This window comes from Leptopilina boulardi, unplaced genomic scaffold (genome assembly GCF_019393585.1).
Source record: "Leptopilina boulardi isolate dan_hultmark-lab unplaced genomic scaffold, ZJU_Lbou_2.1 LbouV2_4, whole genome shotgun sequence".
Classification (NCBI taxonomy): Eukaryota; Metazoa; Arthropoda; class Insecta; order Hymenoptera; family Figitidae; genus Leptopilina; species Leptopilina boulardi.
In genome coordinates, this window is record NW_026137973.1 from 309,836 (window position 1) to 336,984 (window position 27,149).

At 30.7% G+C, this 27,149-nt stretch overlaps 1 protein-coding gene across 4 annotated transcripts; it reads right to left on the reverse strand.

Moving 5' to 3' along the window:
• LOC127289159 (uncharacterized) lies at window positions 1-26,003 on the reverse strand. 4 transcript variants are annotated; one of them, XM_051316948.1, is made up of 6 exons: window positions 25,736-26,003; window positions 18,725-19,185; window positions 4,050-4,193; window positions 2,565-2,866; window positions 2,173-2,429; window positions 1-1,667 (listed from the first exon to the last, which is right to left on the reverse strand). In XM_051316948.1, the coding sequence occupies exons 2-6, from the start codon at window positions 19,038-19,040 to the stop codon at window positions 386-388; spliced, it is 2,301 nt and encodes a 766-aa protein (XP_051172905.1). In that variant the 5' UTR covers window positions 19,041-19,185; window positions 25,736-26,003; the 3' UTR covers window positions 1-385. The 4 variants fall into 4 exon arrangements, with proteins under 4 accessions (XP_051172905.1, XP_051172903.1, XP_051172904.1 ...); XM_051316946.1 differs by having other exon boundaries at window positions 18,725-19,170; window positions 25,698-26,003; XM_051316947.1 differs by having other exon boundaries at window positions 25,698-26,003.
• Between the last annotated feature and the right edge of the window lie 1,146 nt (window positions 26,004-27,149).

A 27,149-nucleotide genomic window follows, 5' to 3' on the forward strand; every position in this document is an offset into this window, starting at 1 on the left:
TTTTAAAGACTCAAATATTTTGAAAATAATTTCAAATTATATTAAATAAGTATTATTATTATTATTTGGATATTATTTAAATTATTTCATTCGATAATGAAATTATTAAATTTTCATTTTTTTTATAAATATTTTTTTTTTTGTAAAATTTAAATAATTCAGAAAATTTTGACTCGGGTGGATCAATTTTGAAATTTGGCGGGAAAATTCAAAAGTTCGATTACTATCGATAGTTCTGTCGAGAAATACAAAAAGTTCGATTCGATTTCAATTTATTATGGCGGGAAAATTCGAATTCGACTTTTTTAAATTTCGTGACTCAAAAAAATTCTCTCTCTCTCTCTCACACACACACACACACATTAAAAAAAATTGCAAAATTGAGCTAATAAATCGAGTTATATATAATATCATCACTTGAATTAATAATTGGATCACTGTGCGTTATCATTACTGAATTAATATAACGTCCCTCTTTTTTTCCCTGTTCACTTTCATATGTTTCTTTACTTTTAACAATTATTTTTATTCTCGCTTTAACATGATGATTTGTTGTATTTTTAAAATCCGAATGTATTTGAAATCGTGGATGTATTTGTGGTTCAGTGTCAATTTGATAACGTGGTTGTATTTGTTGTAAATAATTTTTATTCTCTATTCTTTCAATATCATCATTATTCAATGATAATTGATTTTCATTTTGAATAAAACGTGGTTTAATTTCAGGTTGAAATTGTTGTTCTTTTTGAAAATTTTCATTTTTTAATCTCGGAATAATTTGTTGATTTTCATTTTGTATTCTCATTGATTTTATTGGGGAATTTTCAATTTTAAATCGTGGTAAAATTTGTGGATGATCAATAATTGGTGATTCATTGCGAATTCGTGGTGGTATTTCTGGATATTTTTGTATTTCTGTTTCTTTATCGGTATTAATTCGTAATCGAGGTAACACTTGTGGTTGATTATCATTTTTTGTTGAATTTGTACTTTTTCGTATTCTTTCCTTACGAATTTGTGGTCGGATTTGTACACGCGATTGTCGTTGAATTTGTGTTTTGAGTTTTCCTTCTTTTTGTTGATCAGTAGTTTCGATTTCAATTTTTGGATCTTCGCATATTTCGGCGTAAATATCTTCGGGTTTTGATTTTGTTTGTTTTGGCGGTAGAGGAAGGGGTGTCAGACTATCACGAACACGGGAATAATTCGGTTGGACTTCAATGTCAGCTGAAACTTCGAGGACACTTGTTGAAACGGATCTTTGAACTGGTTGTTTTGTGGAATTATTTGAATGATGATGATGATGATGATTTTGTGATGTTTCAGGCTCTAGACTTGAGTAGCGTTCTTGTGCTTTCATTGCGAGTTCCGGTCGAATGGCAAATGTGAAGGAAGCGGATTTTTTCGCTGGATTTCGACTTCGATTTGCTTGTGTTAATTTTGTGATTCTATCAAGGAATCCATTGCCCTGTTGTCGGGTTTCACTTCGTTCGCGTACTGTTGTCTTTTTTAATTGTTCGATTCCATCGCGAAGACTTTGGAGAATTGGTTTTGTCTCGGTTTTCGGTTTTATTTTCTTTAGATGCATCTCCTTGAGATTTTCACTTGAGTCGTGCATCTTGAGCGGTGCAACTCGTGGTTCCGTTGCTCGATCGCCAACGGCACGACTGAAATTTCAAGAAGTTAGGATAAAAAACACCAGAATAATTATTGAAATAATATGAATTAGGTGAAAAAAGAATTCAATAAAGAACCGCGTTAATCGAAATTATTAATCGAGCTTCCCAACCCTGGTCGATTTGAAGTTTCCTATCTGATTTCGTAGTTCATCCTCATTGTCGTTATATGTTCAGTATTTTGTCAATCCTTCTTGTTGGAAGGTTGGAAAAATTTTTTTAGTCTGATAACTTCATTAAAAACTTGTTTCAAACAAGAAAAAAGTGTTTTCTACAGTCGAATAGAAAAATATTGTTTCCATTTAGATTCCGAATAAAGTCATTTTAATTTAGAAAAAAGTATTTATGTTACGTCATTCCCCCTGTTAGGTGGTTATTTTGAAGCTGATATTTATTTTATCTATTAATAGAAATATTAATACATACGTCGATAAAGTAAATATCTGTAAATAATTATGTTACAAAATCGGTTTTTAGGCGGGAAATTTAAAATTACCTGCACGCTGTTAGTAGTCCCTGCATTTTTGGCGAGGCAAGTAATCTCGCTTCGGAGGGATAACCTAAACGTGCTCGTCTCACTCTTGGCGCTCCATTTCCAGTGACCATGAGTTCAAGCATTTCCGGATTATAAACTGGCCTTTCCGGTACAATACATCCAAGAACAATTGGTCCACGTGTCGACGATTCCAATTGCATTAAACCTCCATATTCCCGAGGTAAAGGCACTGGTAGAGGGCCGGCTATTAACCTAACCTAAAAAAATCACGTAATCGAGAATTATTTACCAAATATTTTAGTAAATCCCTTTTTACATTCTCATTCTATTGATAAATTTGAAAATATTTCTCTATATTTCCAATATTTTTTTGGGAGATAAATAATTCTTACTCTAAGTGGAAGTTGTCGTGAGACAAGATGGTGGACTTTAAAGAGAACAGCATCACTGCCAGAGTCCACATTTTCGTTTTGGCAAACGGCATAAAATTCTCCTCTTGCCGATAGGGGAGCAAAAACTTCACGGCCATGTGGATCTAGACATTGAGCGTATTGGTCCTTCTCAGAACAACTACTGGAAATGGCGAACGACATCGAACTGTACTTTTTCGTATCTTGAAAAACAGCCACGAGTCGAAGAACCTCTCCCGCTCTTATCGTTGTTTTCGTATAATGAGCTCTGAGGTTTCCATTTTCTGAAAAAAGAAATTTATTATTATTGTTTCACGTTGATTAATTAAAAGAACATTTAATTTCATAAAATAAATTATTATAAGATATTTATTGTTTTTGTCATAACCGGTAAGAATTAAAAATGCATTTTTGAGTTTATTTTTAATCCAGTAAAAGTTGCGTGGGTGATTTGGACTCCGAAGTATGATGAGAAAGAGAGAGAGAGAGGAGGCATAAAGCAACCTTTCGCTTACTCACTTTCACTCTATACTCAATCCTCGTTAAATTAATTCAAAATATTTAAATTTTTTCACTTCATTTTCTGCGCAATTAAAAATTTACTAAATCACTTTGTGATAATAAATCAATTTTTTCAGATTCAACTTCAGGAGTGTTCGAATTCCTTTCTCTGTATAGTTATAACTTCGGGAGTGTTCGAATTAATCTTAAATCGCGATCGTTTTAGGGAAGTTATTAATAAACTTAATTGAGTATTTTCGAAATTTTTTATAAAATCGCAATTTGGAAACTGGAGTGGAGATCGGACATTGGCGAATGGAGTCTTCGGTGAGTTTTTCTTATAAAAGTATCTTATAAAAGTGTTTGGAAAAATTATTATTAAGGCAACACATATGAAGAAGAATGGTATATTGCCAACGTTTCGATCCCAGATCGGCTTTATTATAAAGTAAAACAAAGAAACTCAAAGTATCTACAATGTCGTAAAAGTTGGTAAAAATTATTTGGGGTTTAGCAAAAAAATAGATAGTATTTGAAATATAATTAACTTTTTGCCATGAAAATACAATTAGAGACAAATCTTGAACAATTTTATAATAATATATATTTATTGAACACCGGAGCGTGTAACGACGAGTGCGAATAGGTCAAAGATGCGGAACTGTAAAACGATAATGACCGGTTTTTGAAACGGGCGCGTTCATTCAATTTTTATCGTATATCGTGGTAGTATCTAATCAATTTGGCGGGGGATTTTCTATTCAATAGTAAACGCTTACTTGATTTTCATGGTGCAATGACTTTCGCGAGAGTTGTGTGTGTGTGTGTCTCGTTTCAATTCGGGTCAAGAACGTTTGCACACTGACATTTAAAATCCGGCAAACGCTCATTTTAGAGTTAAATATTTTTCCCATTAGCAAATTATTTTTTTTCGATATTCATATATTTTTAATTAATGAAACATACCCATTTTTGAATGTGTTAGCGTGTAGGCCCTTAATGGCGCAGTTAGGAGAAAAGCTGGAACTCCAGCTCTTACGAGAGACTCGACTCTTCGATACACCCTTGCATTGCCACTAGAATTATTTCCACTTATCACAGAAAACCATCCTGAAAAAGAAAAAAAAATCCATTTAAAATTGTCGTTAATTACATAGATTTTTTTTTTAAATTTTGTAAATGTAAAACTCGTGAATAAGAAAGTTAATTAAATTGAAATAAGAATTAGTTGGAAAAGGGTAATTAATTCACAATAGGACTTAATTGAAGATCCCGTAATCGGTCGTCGTTGTTATATACAAAAAGAGAGGCAATCACTACGGTTTAACTTCAATTTAGAAACGCGTCGTTAAATTTCTTCTGTATATTTTCTTTTATATAGCCTTTGTGTGAATATATATGTGTACATTAACTTTATGAGATACTTTCTGGCTTTATGTGTAACATAACTCGACGTTTGAACTCCTAATCAAAAAAAGTTTTAAATATATAATAAAAAAAATTCTATTTGGCAAAATTATTAGCGGGAAAATTGGAATAATTTTATTCTCACATTTTTCAATGTCATTTTTAGTTAAAAACTCTCTTAACATATATTGACGATAACATCTTGGAGGATTTATAAAGATTATGCTAATGAACCACGATGATCTTGTTCGTCGTTGCTTGCACATAAGTTACGCTTGCGTTTAATCTCTTTATCAGGAAGAAGAGCGGGAAATAGCGTATAGTACACTTGGAAATGCTAATTAATAAATGACCTTTATCCACGCGACGTTTGTTCTCCTTTTTATTGGATTTTATTATCGTTTGAACTTTTCTTGTACACACAAATATTCACATATCTATATATATATATATATATATATAGTTGGAAATTTCGCGATAAGGCCAAATAAACTCGCGAAGCGTAACACCATGGAGCAAACGACTCAATTAGCCTCCACTTCGGCTTACAAATCTCCCCATTCCGTGTGCGAGGGAAGAGGAGAAAAACTTGTTTCTATAAAATTGCCTTCTGGTTTTAATTTCGCGACGCCTGTTTTTTTTTACTTCTAATCCATTGCGAATTGTCAATTAGAAATTGTATTTTGAGGTTGTTTTCAAAGATGAGTTTTTAAGATGAAATATCGCGAAAATAGAAATTATTGTTCCGAGAAAGAATCCCTCATCCTGGCACGAAGTGTGTAATGTTCAATATATATAAAGTAAATCAGATATATAGTTACTATTGATATAAAGTAGGGATTGATTTATAGGTTGGGAAAAGGGGGGTAAGAGGATTTAAGATTGTAGGATTATAGGTTTAAGCACGTGATGCTTGTAAAGTAATTATTTGAGATGATACTGTTTTCCTCGTGTGGTTATACGTGTGTAACGCATCGTTAACTCTTCGTATATATACATATATATACGCGTATATATATAAACGTACTTCCGAACGACGTTCTTCTCGTGCAATCAAATTACCAATCGCCTCAAGAAACTTTTCCACTGGAATTCTGAGCGATATTCCTCGCCTTCCTTCTAATCTTCTAATAAGATTTAAGCATTGGGATTCGTGCATAGGTAATCCATGTCGTGTTGGCACGTAAGAGCCACCCCCCCTCCCCCTTTTCTATAAACGGTCAAACATCCGTTACGCGCGTTAACGTATTCATAGACACGCTCTTTGAGATTTAACGTTATTCAGACGGTTAACGATGGATAACATCTGCATAACTTTTCTTTAATACCATCTCGCGCGCACATGTAATCCAATGACTTGCTTTTATCCTTAATCCTTCTTCTCTTATATAGAGAGAAAACATGGTTCTCCTTCATTTTTTTTTATAATATACAAACATAATTAAACACCCGGGAAATGGAGATTAATTAAATAAAAGCCAACTGACGCGCGGCAATTAAATTTAATATTCCATACTCGGATTTATTTGTCATCCTGGAATTAGTTCCGTTAAGGACTTTTAACATTCGGGAAAGAAACCCACGAATTGCGTTAAAGAGTTCGTTTATAGCCCCCGTGAAGTTTGTTTTTTTTTCTTTGAATCAGATAAAGGATCCTTCGATGAAATCAACTGGCGCCATCGAATGCCAATTAGTATAGTAAAAAAAAATCATTAACTCCAAAAAAGACAAGTTTAGAAGAAGAGGAGACAACTTTAGAAACAAAAAATGTTTTGTTTTATATCGAGTCTATAATTTAATTTTTTAAATTTCGCAAAATTAATGCCAACTTTATTTGCGAACATTTTTTTTTCGAAGTCTATCACTATATATATATATATAGGTATATGTGTCTTTAAAAGGATTTCGAATATATCCACTTTCACTTTTGTTTATACCATCAAGACCTCCTTTTCCACATTTATAGAAGTTGCGCGTTTTTTCAGGGCGAACCCATACATCCCTTGGGAATTAATGTGTAGATATGGATAGGTTTTTTTTTTTGCTTGCTGGCTATTGGAAATCTCTCTTGAGAAGAAACTTTAAGTTGCACCATATAGCAAAAGAGAGAGAAAGAGATCGGCATCGGATATAGGCATTCCAAGTTGAACGATTGCAGCTTTTTAGAGGGTTGATTTCGAAGCAGAGAAGACGAAGAGACGCGGTCTTGACTTTGCTTTGCGGGCATTCGGACACTGGAGGCATTCTTAAATCAATTAGCAAGCCACCAAAAGAACCAGGCGACCTTCGATCATCTCTCCTCTGTTCCATTTGCTCTTCAGATGCGCGTTGAAGAGTCCTCTGACGATGTGATTCTTGAGTTAGGATCTCTCTCTCTCTCGCTTTTTTTTTTTGTTTGACAACTTAGAAAAAGTGTCTTTTCTTCCCCTCTAACTCTTTCTTGGCCTTTTGTTCATATTGACCACACGTTCAGTATTCGATAAAGTATATAAATATAAATTTATAGTAATGTAGGCTTTGAGACGTGTCCAATTATATATATACGAAAGAATATAGTATCTTCATTGAAAGATATAAACTTCGAGAGTGGTACTGTGATAATAGTCCATAATTTAATAGGTTCTCGTATAGGTGTACTATATATAAATAAATTTTTTACTCTCTTGAAATTGATAAATTTTGCCGCGAAAAAAGTAATTACTGCGTTTGTTTAATTTTGATACACAATTAACTTGTTAGTTTTTCGCAAGAGTATAAGTTTGCAGTGCAATATTGCAGTAATTTTGCTACAAAGTTGCAGTGCAAACTTGCAATAGTATTGCTAAAAGGTTGCAAGAAAATTTTTGAAAAATTTAAAGTTGGGAAGGTAAAGATAGTTTTAATATAGTTTGCCTAGTTTGCCTACTTAGAAACTAAATAGTATCCGTCCAGTTTGCCTATGTAGAAACTAGATAGTTTTAATATAGTTCAAGTATCTAGAAAGTAGATAGTTTTCTACATAGTTTGTATATTTATAAACTAGTTAGTTTCCATATAGTTCGGCTATCTAGAAAGTACTTAGCAGTAGTTAGTAGTTAGTTTTTATATAGTTTACATATCTAGAAAGTAGTTAAGTTTAATATAGTTTGCATATCTAGAAAGTAGTTTGTTTCTATATAGTTTGCCTATCTAGAAAGTAGATAGTTTTCAGAGTTTGACTATCAAGAAACTAGATATTTTCCATATAGCTTTAGTATCTAAAAACTAGATACTTTACATACAGTTGGCCTATCTAGAACCTATCTAATTTCAAAATAGTTTGCCCGTCTAATAACTAGATAGTTTCTATATAGTTTCAGTATTCAAATATTAGATAGTTTCCATAAAATTCGCCTGCATAGTACCTAGATAATTTCTATATAGTTCGTCTATCCAAAAACTATAGTTTCCATACAGTTTGTCTACCTAGTAACTAGATAGTTTTCATACAGTTTGCCTACCTAATAACTAAACAGTTTACATACAGTTTGCCTATGTAGAAACTAGCTAGTTTCCATATAGTTTGCCTATCTAGAAACAAGATAGTTTCCATACAGTTTCCATAAAGTTGGCTATGTAGAACCTAGGTTTACATATACTTCGCCTACTCAAAAAGTGTGTAGTTTCCATACATTTTTCCTATATAGAATCTTGGTAGTTACCGTATAGCTTGCCTGTCTGGAAACCAGTTAGTTTCTATATAGTTTGCGCATCTAGAAAGTAGTTAGTTTCTGTATAATTTGCATCTCTAGAAAGTAGTTAGTCTCTTCATAGTTTTCCTATCTAAAACTAGGTAGTTTCCATATAGTTTGTCTATTTATAAACTAGATAGTTTCCATATAGTTTGTCTATTTATAAACTAGATAATTTCTATATAGATTGACTATCTACAAACTTGTTGGTGTTAGCGTTATATTTCTAGCTAGTTTCGGTATAGTTTACCTATACAGTGCTATTTTTTTAAATTCCATTAATTTTAGTCCTAGTATAATAGTTTCTTATGTTTTTATTTAAATCTGCAAATTTTAAAATCGCTTTTACAGAGCTACAATAATTTTTCAAAAATATATTTCACCGTTTTCGAATTTAAAATTTTTTTTTATGTACATTTACAGTTTTGAAATGAATGTTATTATATATACACAAAACACATATAATTTCTTGATGTGCATAAAACACTATAAAAAAATAAATGTGTAACCCTTGTCGTTTAAAGTATTAAAGATAATCGTGTATGATAAAATTTTAAATCAATCGCATTATATTCTATTATATGTATATAGAAAATGATAAAACTGTATATATAATAGTATACGCGAGATATATTGCACTTTGTGTCGTATAATACAGATTTTAGAGCGTACACACACACACACACTTATATATATTTAAAAAAAAACAGTGATTTAGGAGTATAATAAATCTGATATAAAAACAACTATTGACATAAATTTTGAAAATACGCATACTATTCATAGAATGCAATAAGCGCGAACGTTTATGGTTTGTATCGTAATTCCTTTTTTTTACTGCCTTTGGTGAAATGGTTTTTGCATTATGAGGGGGAAAAAAAAGATAATTTTGGACCGGGAGATAAAAAAAAAAAAGAGAGAAAGAATTTTAATCAAAATTTCGTATAGTGACAAATATCTTAAAATAGATGGAAGAATTTTTGAAATTTTATATAGTTTAGTTTTTGTCTTGAAAAGAAATCGCAAAAATTTTCAACTTGACGAAGCACATCGTATATACACGATTTTGCATTTAGAAATACGATCATCTCTACTTCAGCGCCCTTTATTTTTTTTGTCCTACGGCTACCCATTAATGTTGTGAGGTTAACAAAAAAAAAAACATATATTCATCAGATTTAGAGTCTCAATGATTTATATCGCTTAGGGAGAATGGGGTGGGAGGGGGGTTAGGTCAGCGTCTACGTTTTGCTGCCGCGCGTTGAAATTCCTCTATAGATATATTCCTTCGCGTCTACACATCACCAATATCTTTTGATATAATATTAGCTTGGCAAGAATCGAACCGTGACAGTGGCGTGTGGTTTATGCACAATGTTCAGTGTGACTTACAACCTTATTCGAGTTCTCGGTTTTGCTCGAGATGCTTATATATTGTATATATATATATACGAACTCGCTATTATTTCCTCCGGCAAGTCTCTTCGCTCGTTATATTATATCTTCGGTGTTATTTTCATCTTTTCGCACCTTCCAGAGGGCAATCTTTATTTTTTTTTTTGCACGTATGCGCGCATCATCGATGATAAATCATCATTGACGCGATCGAATTACGAGAGGCTTATAAAAAAAAAATAATAGTTTTTTTTTTTTAAAGGAAAAAATAATATTCTTCGTTTGAAATGATTCGTCTTAATTTTAGAACTATAAATAGAAGTATAAAATAATAGAGTGCGAGGATTTTTAATTTCTTAAATCTTTGGTAAAAAAATTTGCTATATAGAAACACATACTCAAGAAAACATGATTTACACTCGTCCCGAATATAAATGTGCGGTTCGCGAAATAATAATAATCTGCATCTTTCCCACGCCCATCACTATGTATAGGTATATAACATATATATATATATATATATATATATATATATGTACGTCGATTTTAAAATGAAAATGTAAAGGTTCACGTTTGCCAGAAGGAATGCGGTATAAAGTTCATCGCGAGTGCGAGGCTTATAATATACTTGAAATGAAAATAAAAAAAAAAAAAAAAAAACGCTTCAATAAATCTTTCCGCGAAAACATTTTGAATAAATAAATATAAGTTTTCTCTCTATACTCGATACGAAATGTATCTTATTTCTAAAAAAAAAAAATGAATTTTTATTACCTTTTTTGAGCAATTAGTCAAGACGTGAGATTTAATTTTAAATCTTTAATTCCTTATAGATATATACATTTTCATGTATATATATAAGGAATTAAAGATGCAGAATTTGAAGAACGTTAAAAGGAAGATTCCTTAAGTTTCCGCAAGGATATTTATCGATGTCCGGATCTTGAAATCGGTCCTGGTTTCCGCCTTTAGTAAACGAGGGACGACGACGACGAGTACGACGAAGACCGGACAGGGAAGAGGTAAATGTTCCTCGTGTAAAGTTTTGCGAGTTCAATGAACCCTCCGAGAAAAAGCGAGAGAGAGAGAGAGAAATACCATCAGAATAATTTTGGACCGTGGCCGCGCAAGGATGAAGGGCATTGTCCTCCAAAGTATAGTATATGTGTGTATAGAAAGAATCGAAAGGTAACATCTTTTCAGGGGGATTAGTTTTCTATAGAAAGTTATAAGTGTTATGAAGCAGGGGGTCGACAAGAGGTACTACTTTCGTGCCATCTGGTATTTGTATATATATATATACTCGTAAAAGCAAGTCAGAAAATATCGAAATCATTTCTTCTTTCATCCTTTTTCATGTTTATGAGCAATGTGGGCGAATTCAGAAGCAATAAACTCTGATGTAATCGAGTAATCGCAAAAACGGAAAAACTAAAATCCACCTTTAGATTCAAGTACATACATGAGGACAGAAAAAATATAATCGTACATTATTTATCATTTATGTAAATCTATCCTTATAAAACAGTTTGTGTGGTTTATATTCAATTTTATATTATGTATATTTCAATATATAAAGGAAATAGTAGACGGAAAAATAACTAAAAAATTGTATTTCACGTGGGGAATTTTTTTTAGATTCAAAAATTCGCGCCCAACTACAACTCCCTCTAGGGAAAATATAGTTTGTATTAATAATAAATCCGTTGTCGATTTTACCCCGTTATGTCAGGATATTGACATAACCCCAAAAATTCACAGAAACACTAAAGCTGAAAAGAACGTTCTTTTTAAGGTTTTTTTTTTTGAGGTTATGTCAAAATCCTGACGTTTTTGGGGTAAAATGAACAGCGGATTTGGTTTCAGCGACCCTAAAAACGTATAATAATATTAGTTTGAATTATTTTTCGCATTTTTGAGGTTATGTCAAAATCCTAACGTGATGGGGTAAAATATTCTAACTGTAATAACTTGTATATTAATCCCTGTATCCGCCATTCGAATTCGTGTTTTTTCAATAAAAAAATGATATTTCAGAATATTAGACCTCTATTAAGATTAGAGTAACTTTTTTAAAAATTTTTTATAGGTCATTATATAGTAAACGTTAAAACCTTAAAACACACAGAAGATGCTCCAGATGTGATGAAAGAAAACGGTTTAGAATACCTTTATGTTTTAAAATACATATATATATATATATACATATATATATACAGAAACGATAAGAGCCGTGTCCTTCTTATCTGCCTGTAACTTTTTCTCATGCACTCGTAAAGTTCTTTTATCAACAAACTTTCGCTACTATAAAATTCTTTCGGTAATTTTATCTTTATAAAAGGGTCATAAAGTCTTATCAAATATGTAGGTTTTCGTTGCGCGTGGTTTTATATAAATAAATAAAACAGCTCTCATGACCCATGGAGAACGTCGACCCTGGTTTACGCGCCTAATAAATTACTGTATAAACTGGATCCAAGTCGTCGTTTTCCACACACAGGGGTTTATACACGAATGGTAGTTAAAAGCATATAAGGTGGGGGGGGGCTCGGTGATTTGTGCGATATCGTACACATTCGTGCTATCAGTCCTTGGAATCGGATGCTCGGTTAAATCTTTCTCTCTCTCTTGGTAATTTTATCCCGGTTGAAGGTTCGAATTGCTCTCTCTCTCTCTCTCTCTCTCTCTAGATTCCATTTTGCCATCGCAAAGAGCGCTCATGAGTTCGAGGCGCGTTGCGTTACGTTTTGTGGCCGTCCTCCTCCTCTTATTTCTAGGCAGTGTGCTACTTGTTCGACTTGTTCCTTTTTGCGATTGAAATACACTAAGAAAAGAACCGCGCGCTCGCGCGAGAGATCGAATCGGGTTTATTACAGAATCGTTGGAATCCAGCTCTCTTTGAAAATATATATATATATATAGTTTCCAATGGAAGCGAGAGCATGAGCTTTTGTCAACTAACTTATTAAGTTAGTTCTAAGTTAAGTTATTTTGGATTAACTGAATCAGACTTAACATAGTCTTTTAAACTTAACTTACTTCCAACTTAATTTGTTTTCACTTAACTTCTTTAAATTGTAATTTTTTTAACATAACTTCTTCAAACTAAATTTTCTGCCAAGTTAACTTGGTTTCAACTTAAATTGGTTCTAACTTAACTTTCTGTCAAGTTAATTTTTTTCTAACTTAACTTTCTGCCAAGTTAACATGGTTCTAACTTAACTTTCTGACAAGTTAACTTCGTTTCAAACTTAAATTTCTGCCAAGTTAACTTGGTTTCAACTTAAATTGGTTCTAACTTAACTTTCTGTCAAGTTAATTTTTTTCTAACTTAACTTTCTGCCAAGTTAACATGGTTCTAACTTAACTTTCTGACAAGTTAACTTCGTTTCAAACTTAAATTTCTGCCAAGTTAACTTGGTTTCAACTTAAATTGGTTCTAACTTAACTTTCTGTCAAGTTAATTTTTTTCTAATTTAACTTTCTGCCAAGTTAACTTCGTTTCAAACTTAAATTTCTGCCAAGTTAACTTGGTTTCAACTTAAATTGTTTCTAACTTATCTTTCTGCCAAGTGATTTTCGTTTCAAACTTAACTTTCTGCCAAGTTAACATGGTTCCAACTTAACTTTCTGCCAAGTTAACTTGGTTTCAAACTTAACTTTCTTACAACTTAATTTGTTTTGATATAACTTATTCAAATTTAATTTGTTTTGATATAATTTCTTCAAACTTAACTTGTTTTAAACTCAAATTTAAATTTTTTTTTGAATCTGACACTAAATTTTTAATATAACCGACCCACGGATTCGTAATCATATATAAATATATTAATATTTCAATTAAAAAACGTGAATTTCAATATAATTGAAAGTCGTCTTGCTCATCTTTTTTTTTTTATTTTTGAAAAAAACAAATTATTTTGAAACTTGTTTTTATATAAATAAATTTTCTTCCGATGGCAAACATTTAAATGATACATTAGAGATTATTATTTTAATCTTATATTTGTAAATTTTAAACGAAATTGCGCCCAGGGAAACAAAAAAAAACTATATATAAATATTGAGGTAATTAATCTTTTGTGACCTTGCCATCGTCCTACGAGTTACGTTTAGATCATCTGCTAGTTACTTTCCTTCTTTTCGTAGCGTATTTCCTTTCACTGATGTGGAATTCCAACGCCACCTCATCTGTCCTCGATTCGAGAACACTTCGACAACTCTATATATATATATATATTGACGCATAAATAGAGATTTAATCAATATTCACAACTAAAAGGCGAAAATCGACCTCTATTTTGTAATTAAATTATATTCATTCCTTTTTTTTATATATCTTTTGCATCTCTGACGTCATTGATGAAAAAAAAAATTTTTGCTTCTATTTCACAAGACACTCTCGCTTCTAGTAAGATATTTCTCAACACAATTTTTTTTCATTCCATAATAAAATGTCGTAATTATACAATTTGGCGGATGTATATAAAATAATATTAAAAATTACTGTTTCCTTCTTTTTTTCCGGGTTTTGAAAGTATATATACATCCATTGAAGTTAAGTTTTTAATTCAAACTGAACTTTTTTTCATTTAAGTTCTTAACTTGTTTTGCCTTTATGTTAACACTTTCAGACTTAACTTTTTTTTAAGTTAATTTTGTTTAAACTTAAATTTCTGCCAAGTTAACTTGGTTCCAACTTAACTTTCTGCCACGTTAACTTCGTTCCAAGTTAACTTCGTTTCAAACTTACCTTCTTTGAACCTAAACTACCTTCCAAGTTAACTTGGTTCCAACTTAACTTTCTGCCGCGTTAATTTCGTTCCAAGTTAACTTCGTTTCAAACTCAACTTCTTCGAACCTAACTACCTTCCAAGTTAACATGGTTCTAACTTAACTTTGTTTCAAACTTAACTTTTTCGAACTTCACGTTCTTCTAAGTTAACTTCGTTCCAACTTAACTTTCTGCCAATTTAATTTTGTTCCAACTTTACTTTCTTCCAAGTTAATTTTGCTCTAACTTAAATTTCTGCCAAGTTAACTTCTTTCCAACTTAACTTTTTAAAACTTACTTCCAATTAAATTTCGTTTGAATTAAACTTTTTTCAACTTAACTTCTTCAAACATAACATCCTTTCAAGTTAAATTTGTTCGTGCGTATTAGTACCCCAGGGTGACTGTCCCGTTCTAAATCATTCCTGAAGAGTATACATGCAATATAACAGAGGGCTTTTTTTCGAAATTTGAAAATTTAGAGTTTATTTTATTATGCATCAAATATTCGCACACTGATCGTAAATTCGAACTTGAAAGAACAGGTTATCAGGGGCGTAACAGTAAATTGAGTAGGAAAACATTATTTAACGCCTACGAATTCTAGATGAGTTTATATAGATGATTTCAAAGTTTTATTATATATACGTATATAAAAGTTGAAATAAACCAAGAAATGTTGAGGTGTTAGTTGAAAGCGTCACCAAAGAATTGCACACACATATATATATATATATATAGACTTGCGGTGTGTACCGTTTCATTTGTCTCCTACGGTAGATTCCCGAGTGGACATTTACTCCTTGTGGCATTCTTTGCCTCTTTACTTTGCGTCATCATGGAATTCCATTTTCTCAATAAGAGAGACAGAGAAAGACAACGTTATATCCTTCTTGTCATCCATCGACTCATTTTGCTCGCAACTCACCTCTTTTGAGTCAACAAACTCTCTTTACAAAGATCGATGACTTAATTTTATACTCTCTCTCTATATATATACATATATAACGACATGACAGGACAAAAAAATATTATAATAATAATATAATTAAAATTAAATTTTAATCGTTTTAAGAATAATTTTTAATAATATACAAATATTGTGAGAGGATATTTGAATATAAAATTTCTTTTTGCTAATCGTAGTATATATATATGTAGATATATAAGAAAATTTATATAAGTCACTGCATGCGGTAAAGCCCCAAGGGTCTTTGCACAGTGGTGAACGCGTTAATAGGTTTGCCAAGCCACTACACTTAACGCCTTTTGCAGACTGCTACCGAGACTAGCTTCAAGGAATATACAAAATGAAAATTATTATCATTAGTCTACTTTATTTTCTTTTTCTTTGTTTTTTAATTTCTATATATATATATATATATATATATATGATTCCAGAATATTTCTTGGAAACATATGGCTTTTTTGAGTTTATATGCGATAATTTTATTTTTATACGAAAGAAAAAGAATTTTTGGCTCTTGGTGGTAAAAATTAGGTTTAGGTGTTTAGAAATTACTATTTTTTGGAATACAAGGTTTTTGGATGGGGCAATTTTACTTTGGGCTTGATTTTAACTTAATTTTTTTTAAATTGACTTATTTAAATTTAACTTTTTTCGAAATTAGGTTTTTTTAACTTAACATCCTTCCAAGTTAATGTTTTTTTAACTCAACTTCTTCAAAACTTAATTTTTTTTAGCTTAACTATAATACAAACTTAGCATTCTTCCAACTTATTTTCTTTCTAACTTAACTATTTTCGACTTAACTTCTTCTAACTTAACTTATTTTGTGAGGTGTTATTTATTTTGACTTAACTTATACTAACTTAACTTATTTTGACTTACCTTGTACTAACTTAACTTTCTTTCAAGTTAATTACTTTCCAACTTAACTTGAAAGAAAGTTAAGTCAAAACAAGTTAATTTGGAAGAAAGTTAAGTTGGAAAGTAGTTAACTTGAAAGAAAATTAAGTCGGAAGAAGTTAAGTCAAAACAAGTTAATTTGGATAGACGTTAATAACTTTTCAACTTAACTTCCTTCCAAATTAACTTGTTTTGACTTAACTTCTTCCGATTTAACTTTCTTTTAAGTTAACTATTTTCCATACCTTTTTAAGGTAACATATTGTCATAACATCTGTATACAGTTTTAAATAAAAATAATCAAAAACTTAGAAATTACCTTTGTTATACTAAATATGACCCCCCGTTGGAGAAATTGATTCGAAACAACCATTTAAGTATATTTTGATCTAATATTCCAGCTGCTATACTTTCTCTCTGTCTCTCTCTTTCTTTCTTTCTCTCTCTCTAGGTTACAACCCATAATTTCTAATTAGCTAATAACCAACGCTTATAACCACCAGCAAACTCTAGTAAACCATTGGGTGTATATACCAACACAACAGTGTGGCTCTAAAACTCTCTCAAAGGCTTTCGTAATTCTCGAGTCGAATATATTTTTTTTCCTTGAACCGGGAAAAGATATATATACGCAGTTTCGTATCGTGAGCTACTCTCTTTTTCTCTTTTAGATGCGCGTTTTTCTCAGTAGCTCTCTCTAATGATACCAATCCGAATAGAAATAGTAGTAGTAGTGCAATGATCAACAACAATCATTTTGTACAACAGTTACCGTTCGAGTATATATATATATATATATATAAGTTCAGAGAGTCGTCGCCCGTGGATATATATCACTTCGAGGAAAATTATTTAAGGCAAGAAAATCCTATCATTTCTTTTCCTTAAAGCTATTAAGAAACTTCTTCGGCATATAAAAGGAATTCCTCACACGATTCTCCATTAAAAGGATAGGCGCGCGTACTATTCAGCATAGAGCAGCAGAAAAGAGTTAAAAACATTGATTCTTTTTCCTACTATAAACATTTTCAATAACAAAAAACAAGAAAACAAAAAAAAAAGAGAAGGGAAATATTTTTCAAAATATGGGAAAATTTTTCATTTAATTTAGAGACGGTTTTTATTTAAATTCACTGTTTTTTATATTAACATTTTCCAACTTAACTTTTTTCCTACTTCAATGCTTCTTCACTTAATTTGTTCCAAATTTAACGCTACGGCTAATTAGTTTCTAGATAGCCAAACTAAATGGAAACTATCTAGTTTCCAGATAGAAAAACTGAATGGAAACTATATAAAACTACTAGGTTTTAAATAGACAAACTGTAGGGAAACTATCCAGTTTTTATATACTTGAACCATATGAAAATAATGTAGTTTCTAGTTAGAAAAACTATATGGAAACTATTTTATTTCTAGATAGGAAAACTGTATGGAAACTATATAGTTTTTGAATAGGTCAAGTATATGTAAATCTAGGTTCTATATAGGCAAATTTTATAGAAACTCTCTAGTTTCCATATAGGAAAACTATGGAAATTATCTAGTTTCTACACAGGCAAACTGTATGAAAACGATTTACTTACTAGGTAGGCAAGCTGTATGGAAACTATACAGTTTTTGGATAGGTGAACGATATATTAATTATCTAGGTTCTATGCAGGCTAACTTTATGGAAACTATCTAGTTACTAGATAGGCAAACTATATTAAAATTATGTAGGTTCTAGATAGACAGACTGTGAGGAAACTATCTAGTTTCTAGATAGGCAAACTGAGTGGAAACTATTTAGATTATTTAAAAATGTTAGGCATGTTATTCTATCTAGTTTCTAGATACTTAAACTGTATGGAAACTATTGAGATTATTTAGAAAGGTTAGGTATGTTATTCTAAAAAGTTTCTAAATAGAAAAACTATGTAGAAACTATCTAATTTCTAGATATTTGCTCTATACAAAAATAATCTAGTTGCTATATAGGCAAACTATATGGAAACTATCTATTTGCTATATAGGCAAACTATATGGAAACTATCTATTTGCTAGATAGGCAAACTATATGGAAACTATCTAGTTTCTAGATACTGAACTATGTATATAGAAATTGTCTATTACTTTCTGTATAGAGTAGATAGAATTGAAAATTGATTCTTTTTCTTATACTAAAAGCAGAAACAAAAAAAGAGGAGAAATATTTTTCGAGATGCGTGAAAATTTTCATTTTATTAAACTAATTTAGAGGCGTTTTTTTTTAAAAAACGAAAGGTCAATTTTTTTTAATAGCGCCCGCTTATTTTGAGCACTTAAATTAAAATTGGTATATTTCTAAAATTTATTATATGGCTTTAGAAATTAAATTGCTTGAAAAATAAAAGTCAATTTAGTATATGGACGAAGTTAAAATTTTGTTTTCTTTTGATAATAATACCTGCATAAAAGTAAAGAAATCAATAAATTAATTGAAATTTTTTTCATATATATCTTACCCGGATATCCTTCGGGAATAACAATTTCGGGTCCAACTTTAACGTCATGACGATAGCGATGCATCAATAATGTTGCTGTCACTCTCAATGAACGTTGCTGTTGTTTATAGAGTAAAATTGGCCGTCCCGCTGTACCCTCCAATCTAACAACTCTTGGCAGTGAGAATCTATCGAGAAATTCTCTCAACGGTGAAAAACTGCCTCCACCTGTACTTGAATTACCCTCGGCTGTTGCCTCCCTTGAACTAGGCAATGATTTTGGCAACGATGGTATCTCCCCACTTGATATCGTTGAAAATTCTCCATTTGATGACATTTTTCCTTTTCATTTAGAACTTAAATAATGTTTTTTTAATTTCAATATATTCAAATTTAATATTTTATAATATTAAAAATATAAATATTTAGAAATTTTTTTTTTTTTTGACAAAAAAGAGAAAAAGTCACTGAAAAGCACGACACTTTTTATTTTAAAGAGAAATAAATTAAATTGTCGGAAAAAAAGTAACTGGCGGCACTATTTTTTTTAAATTAACTTCTTTTTTAACTTCAGTTTTTTATTAAATTGATTTTGAAAATTTTTTTCTAATTTTTTAACTTAACTACATTCCAACTTTGTTTCTAAATTGGTTTTATATCAAAATTAACATTTTCTGATTTCACTTCTTGAAATTTAACATCTTCTAAGTTAACTTTTTTTTCAAATTAACTTTTTTCAATGTTAATTTTGCTCGAACTTAACTTCCTTTCAAGTTAATTTTGTATCAACTTAACTTTCTGCCACGTTAATTTCGTCTCAACTTAACTTTTGTCCACGTTAATTACGTTCTAACTTAAATTTCTGCCAAGTTAACATCGTTTCAAACTTAAATTCTTCGAATTTAACTGCCAATAAAGTTAATTTGGTTCCAACTTAACTTTCTGCCACGTTAATTTCGTTCCAAGTTAACTTTCTGACAAGTTCATTAGTTCCAACTTTAATTTCTGCCACTTTAATTTCGTTCCAACTTAACTTTCTGCCACGTTAATTTTGTACCAACTTAACTTCCTTCCAAGTTAATTTTGTACCAACTTAACTGTTTTCCACGTTATTTTTGTACCAACTTAACTTTCTGACAAGTTAATTAGTTCCAACTTAACTTTCTGACAAGTTAATTAGTTCCAACTTAACTTTCTGCCACGTTAATTTCGTTCCAACTTAACTTCCTTCCAAGTTAATTTTGTACCAACTTAACTGTTTTCCACGTTATTTTTGTACCAACTTAACTTTCTGACAAGTTAATTAGTTCCAACTTAACTTTCTGCCACGTTAATTTCGTTCCAACTTAACTTCCTTCCAAGTTAATTTTGTACCAACTTAACTTCCTTCCAAGTTAATTTTGTACCAACTTAACTTTCTGCCTCGTTAATTTCATTCTGACTTAACTTTTTGCCAAGTTAACTTTGTTTCAAACTCAACTTCTTTGAACTTAACTTCCTTCCAAGTTAATTTTGTACCAACTTAACTTCCTTCCAAGTTAACTTTGTACCAACTTAACTTCCTTCCAAGTTAATTTTGTACCAACTTAACTTTCTGCCTCGTTAATTTCATTCTGACTTAACTTTTTGCCAAGTTAACTTTGTTTCAAACTCAACTTCTTTGAACTTAACTTCCTTCCAAGTTAATTTTGTACCAACTTAACTTCCTTCCAAGTTAACTTTGTACCAACTTAACTTTCTGCCACGTTAATTTTGTACCAACTTAACTTTCTGCCTCGTTAATTTCATTCTAACTTAACTTTTTGCCAAGTTAACTTTGTTTCAAACTCAACTTCTTTGAACTTAACTTCCTTCCAAGTTAATTTTGTACCAACTTAACTTTCTGCCAAGTTATGTTTGTACCAACTTAACTTTCTGCCTCGTTAATTTCATTCTAACTTAACTTTTTGCCAAGTTAACTTCGTTTCAAACTCAACTTCTTCGAACTTAACTTCCTTCCAAGTTAATTTGGTTCCAACATAACTTGGTTCCGACTTAACTTGTTTTGACTCAACTTTTTCAAACTTAACTTGTTTCTAATTTTTTTTTAAAACTTGTTTACATTTTATTGAAAATGATATACATATATTATAGAAGTGAAAATTATCCTTTGTTGAAATAATAGAACAAAATTTAAAAGAGGAGAAACTTTCTTTTTTTATTTCACAGCGAGGAAAGAAACAATTCTTAAAAATTATTAACACTTCACTGATTTCAAAGTCTTGAGGATAACATTTGTCTCAAACCATTGCTCTCACAACTCGACAGTGGTTTACCGCTTAATAATAAGTTTTGAACGGCACTTGATTTTCAATTATGTCACTATAGTTCGAGTCGGTGAGATAATATCTTTCAGTTGAAAAGAAAAAGAAATCGGAAATCAATTTTTAGTCTACTTTTATTATTATTATATTATTATTATTATTATTATTATTATTATCATGTAATCATCATGATCAAGTTAAAATTAAGTTTCAGTTTGTTCATTTTAATTCATATTTGATCATTAGGATCCACATTTGATCATTATTTACATTCATTTTTGCGATCAATTATTATTATTATTATTATTATTATTATTATTGGTAGATGTTTATCATTCCTGTTACTTGATTCTTTTGCCAGTAAAAACAATAGCAAACAAAAATATGGTTTATTTCTATTACCATTTTTTGTTTTTTCGATTATCAAGCACTCGTGGGTGATTTAAGATGGACAGTTGGAGGATGGATCATTACTCGATTGGCCACACTCTCTTTCTCTTTTTCTCTCTCTCTCTCTCAATATAAGAATATCGCGAGCGCGCGACCAACTATCAACGACGCAAAAGGCACTTATATCTCTTCTGTATATATATATATATATATATATATATACCTCCTGAGTTCGAACCCCCTTGGCGTTTATGATTTACAGTTCGTTTCCTATACTCAAGATCATCATCAGATGAAAACGAGCAATATCTAAAGTCGATTTATATCCTTCGAAACAGTGAGAAGAGGGAGTTTGTGTACCTTTAGAAAACTCCCCTTTTTTTTTATAAAACTGTGTTCTAAACTGTTATATTGATCCAAAATCACTTGTTTCCAAATTTTTGCAAATATTTCCACATTCCCATTTTGAGAGATTTATGGCATAACCTAAGAAACAGGAAATTGATTTTAAATTTTAAGAGTTGATTTTAAAGATTTAAAATATGAAATCACATCTACATATATATTAAAACTTGTTAACAAGAAAGGAGAAAAAAAATTGTAGATTTCTTGAGTTTGAATATTATATATAAAACTTGTTTCTTTTCTCAAATGCGATGTTTGATCAATCGTAAAATACAAAAATTAATATATATACCTGTGTGGGAAAATTTCTTGGTAATTTGTAACGTCATTAACTTTTTTTTTTATTGAGAAACTAGGTTCTATCTAGAAAACCTATTTTAAGCCTATTCAAAACCTACTCTAAAACTATTCTAATACTATTTTAAATCTATTCTCAATCTATTCTAAACCAATTTGAAACCTGTTCAAAAACTATCCTAAAACTATTCTAAATCTATTCTAAATAATATGCAGATGCACTAGATTGTTTCCATATAGTTCAAGTATCCAGAAACTGGATAGTATATCTGTCTTGACAATTTCCAAATAAACTAGATAATTTCCAAATAGTTTAACTAATTAGAAACTGGATAGAATAATGGACCTAACCTTTCTGAATAGTCTAAGTACTTTCCATATAGTTTAAGTATCTAGAAACTAGATAGTTTTTATACAGTTTGCCTATCTAGAACCTAGATAGTTTCCAAATAGTTTCAGTATTTAGAAACTTGATAGTTAAACTGCTTTTACTAGTCTAGATCGTATAACTGTTCTAGCATTTCTGTATAATCTCTATAGTTTCTATACAGTTTAATTATTTAGAAACTAGATAATTTCCATATAGTTTAAGTATCTGAAGACTAGATTGGTTTTATACAGTTATTGCCTATGAAGAAAAAAATATAGTTTTAGTATTTATAAACTAGATAGTTACTTTATAGTTTTAATATCTAGAAACTAGATAGTTTCCATGCAGTTTACCTATCAAGAAACTAGATAGTTTCCATATAGTTTAATTATCTAAAAACTAGATAGTTCCTATACACTTCGCCTATCTAAAACCTAGATAATTTCCATATAGTTTGCCTATTTAGTAATTGTATACTTTCCATACAGTTTTTCTATCTACAAATTATATAGTTTCCATACAGTTTCCGTATTTAGAAACTAGATAGTTTCCATAAAGTTTGACACATATTTTTTAGTATATAGAAACTTGCAAGTCGTAGCGTAACATTTCTAGCTAGTTTCGGTACAGTTCACCTATCCAGTGCCTATATATAGAAAATAATATAACTCGGAACAGTAACTGTATACAGAACTGTGAAATATTTCCACACAAGGTGCGGTACTACCAATTTATGATTTGTGTATATTATCACAAATTGGTAGTACCTGTATATATCTATCCAAAGATTGAAAACGCACTTTACAAAGAACAAGATTCCTTAATACCCCTTCCTCTCCCCCCCACCTCTTTTCCAAGCAACACAAGAGCAAAAGTGAACTAAATATTGCAAACATCTAAAAATAAAATGAAGTTTTTATCGTTACTATAAATTCCCCTTCTTCCCCCCCCCTTATGTGTTGTTGGTAAATGGAGTATATACTCTGATGACTATACACAAGTCTCATATATGTATAGTTGTGGGGGCCTTTATTCCAATACACGTATATATATATATATATATATAGCGATAGGCCTTCGATTGGCCGGGGCAATAAATTATCCATCGTAAATCGTCTCTCGACAAATTGTTGGAATACCCCTTCTTCTTCTTGTTTCCTCTATCTATCTATATATATATGTGTATGTATGTATATCCACCCCGTCGGGAATTGACTTGCGGTTGAAAGAGAACAGACGACTTTTCTTTTCTTCTCTTCTTTCTCGACTATTATTTATGTAGATTCGAACGAGTTACCGATATTCGCCTCTCTCGAATTCTGAACAAGTTCGTAAACCTTTCTATGTTAAAGTTTCTCTCTCTCTCTCTCTCTCTCTCTCTTACTCTGACATGCTTAGAGTGTACCAACTCTCGTATATATAGAGTTTGCCGTAGGGGTCAATCGTCTCAAGGTTTATGCTCACGTTGGGGTGAATTTACATTCATGTATATATAAATATAACATTAATAGAAAAAAATTGCCGACAAAAAAAAAAGAAATTATCGACTAAACCTATATAAAAAAAAGAGAAATTTAAAAAATTTAGGAATCTTTTTTTGGGGGGGGGGGGATTTTTTAATTTAGGGAAAAATTAGAGAAGACGTTAAGTGGAAAAGAAGTTAAGTATGAAAAATTTAAGTTTAAAGAAGTTAACTTGGAAAGAAGCGAAGTTTGAAAATGTTGAGTCAAAATAAATTAAGTTGGAACCAAATTAACTTGGAAGGCATGTTAAGTTTGAAACGAAGTTAACTTGGCAGAAAGTTAAATTAAAAGCAAGTTAACTTAGGAGAAAGTTACGTTGAAACCAAGTTAACTAGGCAGAAAGTTAAGTTGGAACAAAATTAACTTGGCAGAAAGTTAAGTTGGAATCAAGTTAACTTGGAAGTAGTTAAGTTCGAAGAACTTAAGTTTGAAATGAATAAGTTAATTTGGCAGAAAGTTGCGTTATTGGAACCAAGTTAACTTGTCGGAAAGTTAAGTTGGAACCAAGTTAACTTGGCAGAAAGTTGCGTTATTGGAACCAAGTTAACTTGGCAGAAAGTTAAGTTAAAACAAAATTAACTTGACAGAAAGTTAAGTTGGAACCAAGTTAACTTGAAAGTAGTTAAGTTCGAAGAACTTAAGTTTGAAATGAATAACTTAACTTGGCAGAAAGTTGCGTTATTGGAACCAAGTTAACTTGACAGAAAGTTAAGTTGGAACCAAGTTAACTATAGGCAGAAAGTTACGTTGGAACCAAGTTAACTAGTCAGAAAGTTAAGTTGGAACAAAATTAACTTGGCAGAAAGTTAAGTTGGAACCAAGTTAACATGAAAGTAGTTAAGTTCGAAGAACTTAAGTTTGAAATGAATAAGTTAACTTGGCAGAAAGTTGCGTTATTGGAACCAAGTTAACTATAGGCAGAAAGTTAAGTTGGAGCAAAATTAACTTGGCAGAAAGTTAAGTTGGAACAAAATTAACTTAGCAGAAAGTTAAGTTGAAGCGAAATTAACGTGGCAGAAAGTTAAGTTGGAACAAAATTAACTTGGCAGAAAGTTAAGTTGGTAAAAGTTAATTTGGTAAAAAATTTTGTTGGAACAAAGTTTCATTGATTGAAAGTTAAGTTTAAATAAGTTTAAGGTTACGTCAAAAGTTGGAAAGAAGTTTATTCAGCAAAAAGTTAAGTTTAAAACAATTAAGTTGGAAGGTTGTTAAGTTTCAGTAAGTTAAGTCAAAACAAAGTTAAGTTGTAAATAAGTTAATTTGGAAAAAAAGTTATGTCAAAAAAAAGTTAAGTCACAACAAGTAAAGTTGTAAAAAAAGTTAACTTGGATAAAAATAACTTGGAAAAAGTTAACTTTACAGAAAATTAACTTGAATAAGGAAGTTAAGTTTGAATTAGTTAAGTATAAGTTAAGTTGTAAAGAACTTAACTTGGAAAAAAGTTAAGTTTTGAAAAAGTAAACTCGAAAGAAAGTTATATGTCAAAAAGAAGTTGAGTTTGAAATAATTTGAAAAAAATGGAAAGAAGTTAAGTTGGAAAAAAGTTGAGTTTAAAGAACCCTAACTTTAGTTTAATAAATCTAAAACAGTTCTATTGGATAAATGTTATACGTTCCGAATAAATTTGACAAGTTTGAATAACATAAATAAAATTAAACTAAAGTTTAGAAAAAAAGTTAATTTTTAAAAAATAGTGCAATTCTCACATCGAATGAAATAATTTCAAAACTCTTTCACAAAATACCAAAAAAAAAGAAAACTTGTTTAGCGATCCTTATAAAATAAACTTCACTTCATTTATAGAAACAAAATTCACTCTATTCCCAATTGTGTTACACATTCAATAAAAAAGAACTGAAACTCAAGAAATCTCACAATTTTCATTTTGACGAGTAATTGAATTTTTCGAAAGAGTTAAAAATTACTCTTTAAAATTTTTGATAAATAAAAGAAATAGAGAGAAAAAATGTTTTGAGTACTTTTTTCGAGTAGGTCCGAACGAACCGGCGGACGCGAAGTCACTGACGCTTGGAACGAAGTGAGTGGAGTGTAAGAGGTTGGTATCACGGGAATATACCTGTGTGTGTGTATATAACAAATACCAATGGGATATCCGCGACGCATATATATATATATGTAGTCAACAGAGGGCAAATAACGTGGTTACATATATATATATATATATATATTCACCGTTCTCTCTCTCTCTCTCTTTCTCTCTGGGGCTTTACTCACTCAGAATTCTATTGTGTTGAGAAAAAGACTGCAAATGTAAACTCCACAAGGGCGGACAGGCGCTTTTAAATAGTTTGCAATGGAATTTGTAATCGTGCATTATCATTAATAGTGTCTGTAAACATACACGAAGTATCTGTGCACTGTCAAGTTATTTCTTCTTTTTTTTTATTTTCTTTTTTGAAATACATTAGTTGTATTTGTTTAAAAATTGGGGTTAAATTGATTTTATTATAGGGTAAAAATGGTAGCTGTAACATTGTTTACTTTTCAAATTCACTCTGTTTTTTTTTTAATTCACTTTTTTCCAAATTAAGTTATCTCCAACTTCAATTTTTCTTAACTTACCTTCTTCAAAAATTAAACTTTACGACCAATAAGTTTCTAGATAGTCAAACTATATAGAAACTATCTAGTTTTTCGATAGGCAAACTGTGCGGAAACTAATTAAGTTCTGTATAGGCAAACTGTAAAAAAACAATTTAGGTTTTAGTTAGGCAAGCTGAATAAAAACAAACTACGTTCTAGATAGGCAAACCGAAAAAAAACTATCTAGGTTCTAAATAGGTAAACTGTATGGAAACTACATAGGTTATAGATAGGAAAACTGTACAGAAACTATCTAGGATTTAAATAGGCAAACTGTATGGAAACTATCTAGGTTCTAGATAGGCAAACCGGAAAAATAACTATCTAGGTTCTAAATAGGTAAACTGTAGGGAAACTACATAGGTTATAGATAGGCAAACTGTACAAAAACTATCTAGGTTTTTAATAGGCAAACTGTATGGAAACTATCTAGTTTTTCGTTCGGCAAACTGTGCGGAAACTAATTAAGTTCTGTATAGGCAAACTGTAAAAAAACAATTTAGATTTTAGTTAGGCAAGCTGAATAAAAACAAACTACGTTCTAGATAGGCAAA

What these genes read in the sequence shown, in the direction of transcription:
- LOC127289159 (XM_051316948.1), bottom strand. Translation starts at nt 19,040, where the DNA reads ATGTCATCAAATGGAGAATTTTCAACGATATCAAGTGGGGAGATACCA. An exon ending in CACGACAACTTCCACTTAGA is followed by an intron (nt 2,430 to 2,564) that starts GTAAGAATTATT and finishes TGATTTTTTTAG; the next exon opens with GTTAGGTTAATAGCCGGCCC. An exon ending in GGACTACTAACAGCGTGCAG is followed by an intron (nt 1,668 to 2,172) that starts GTAATTTTAAAT and finishes TTGAAATTTCAG; the next exon opens with TCGTGCCGTTGGCGATCGAG.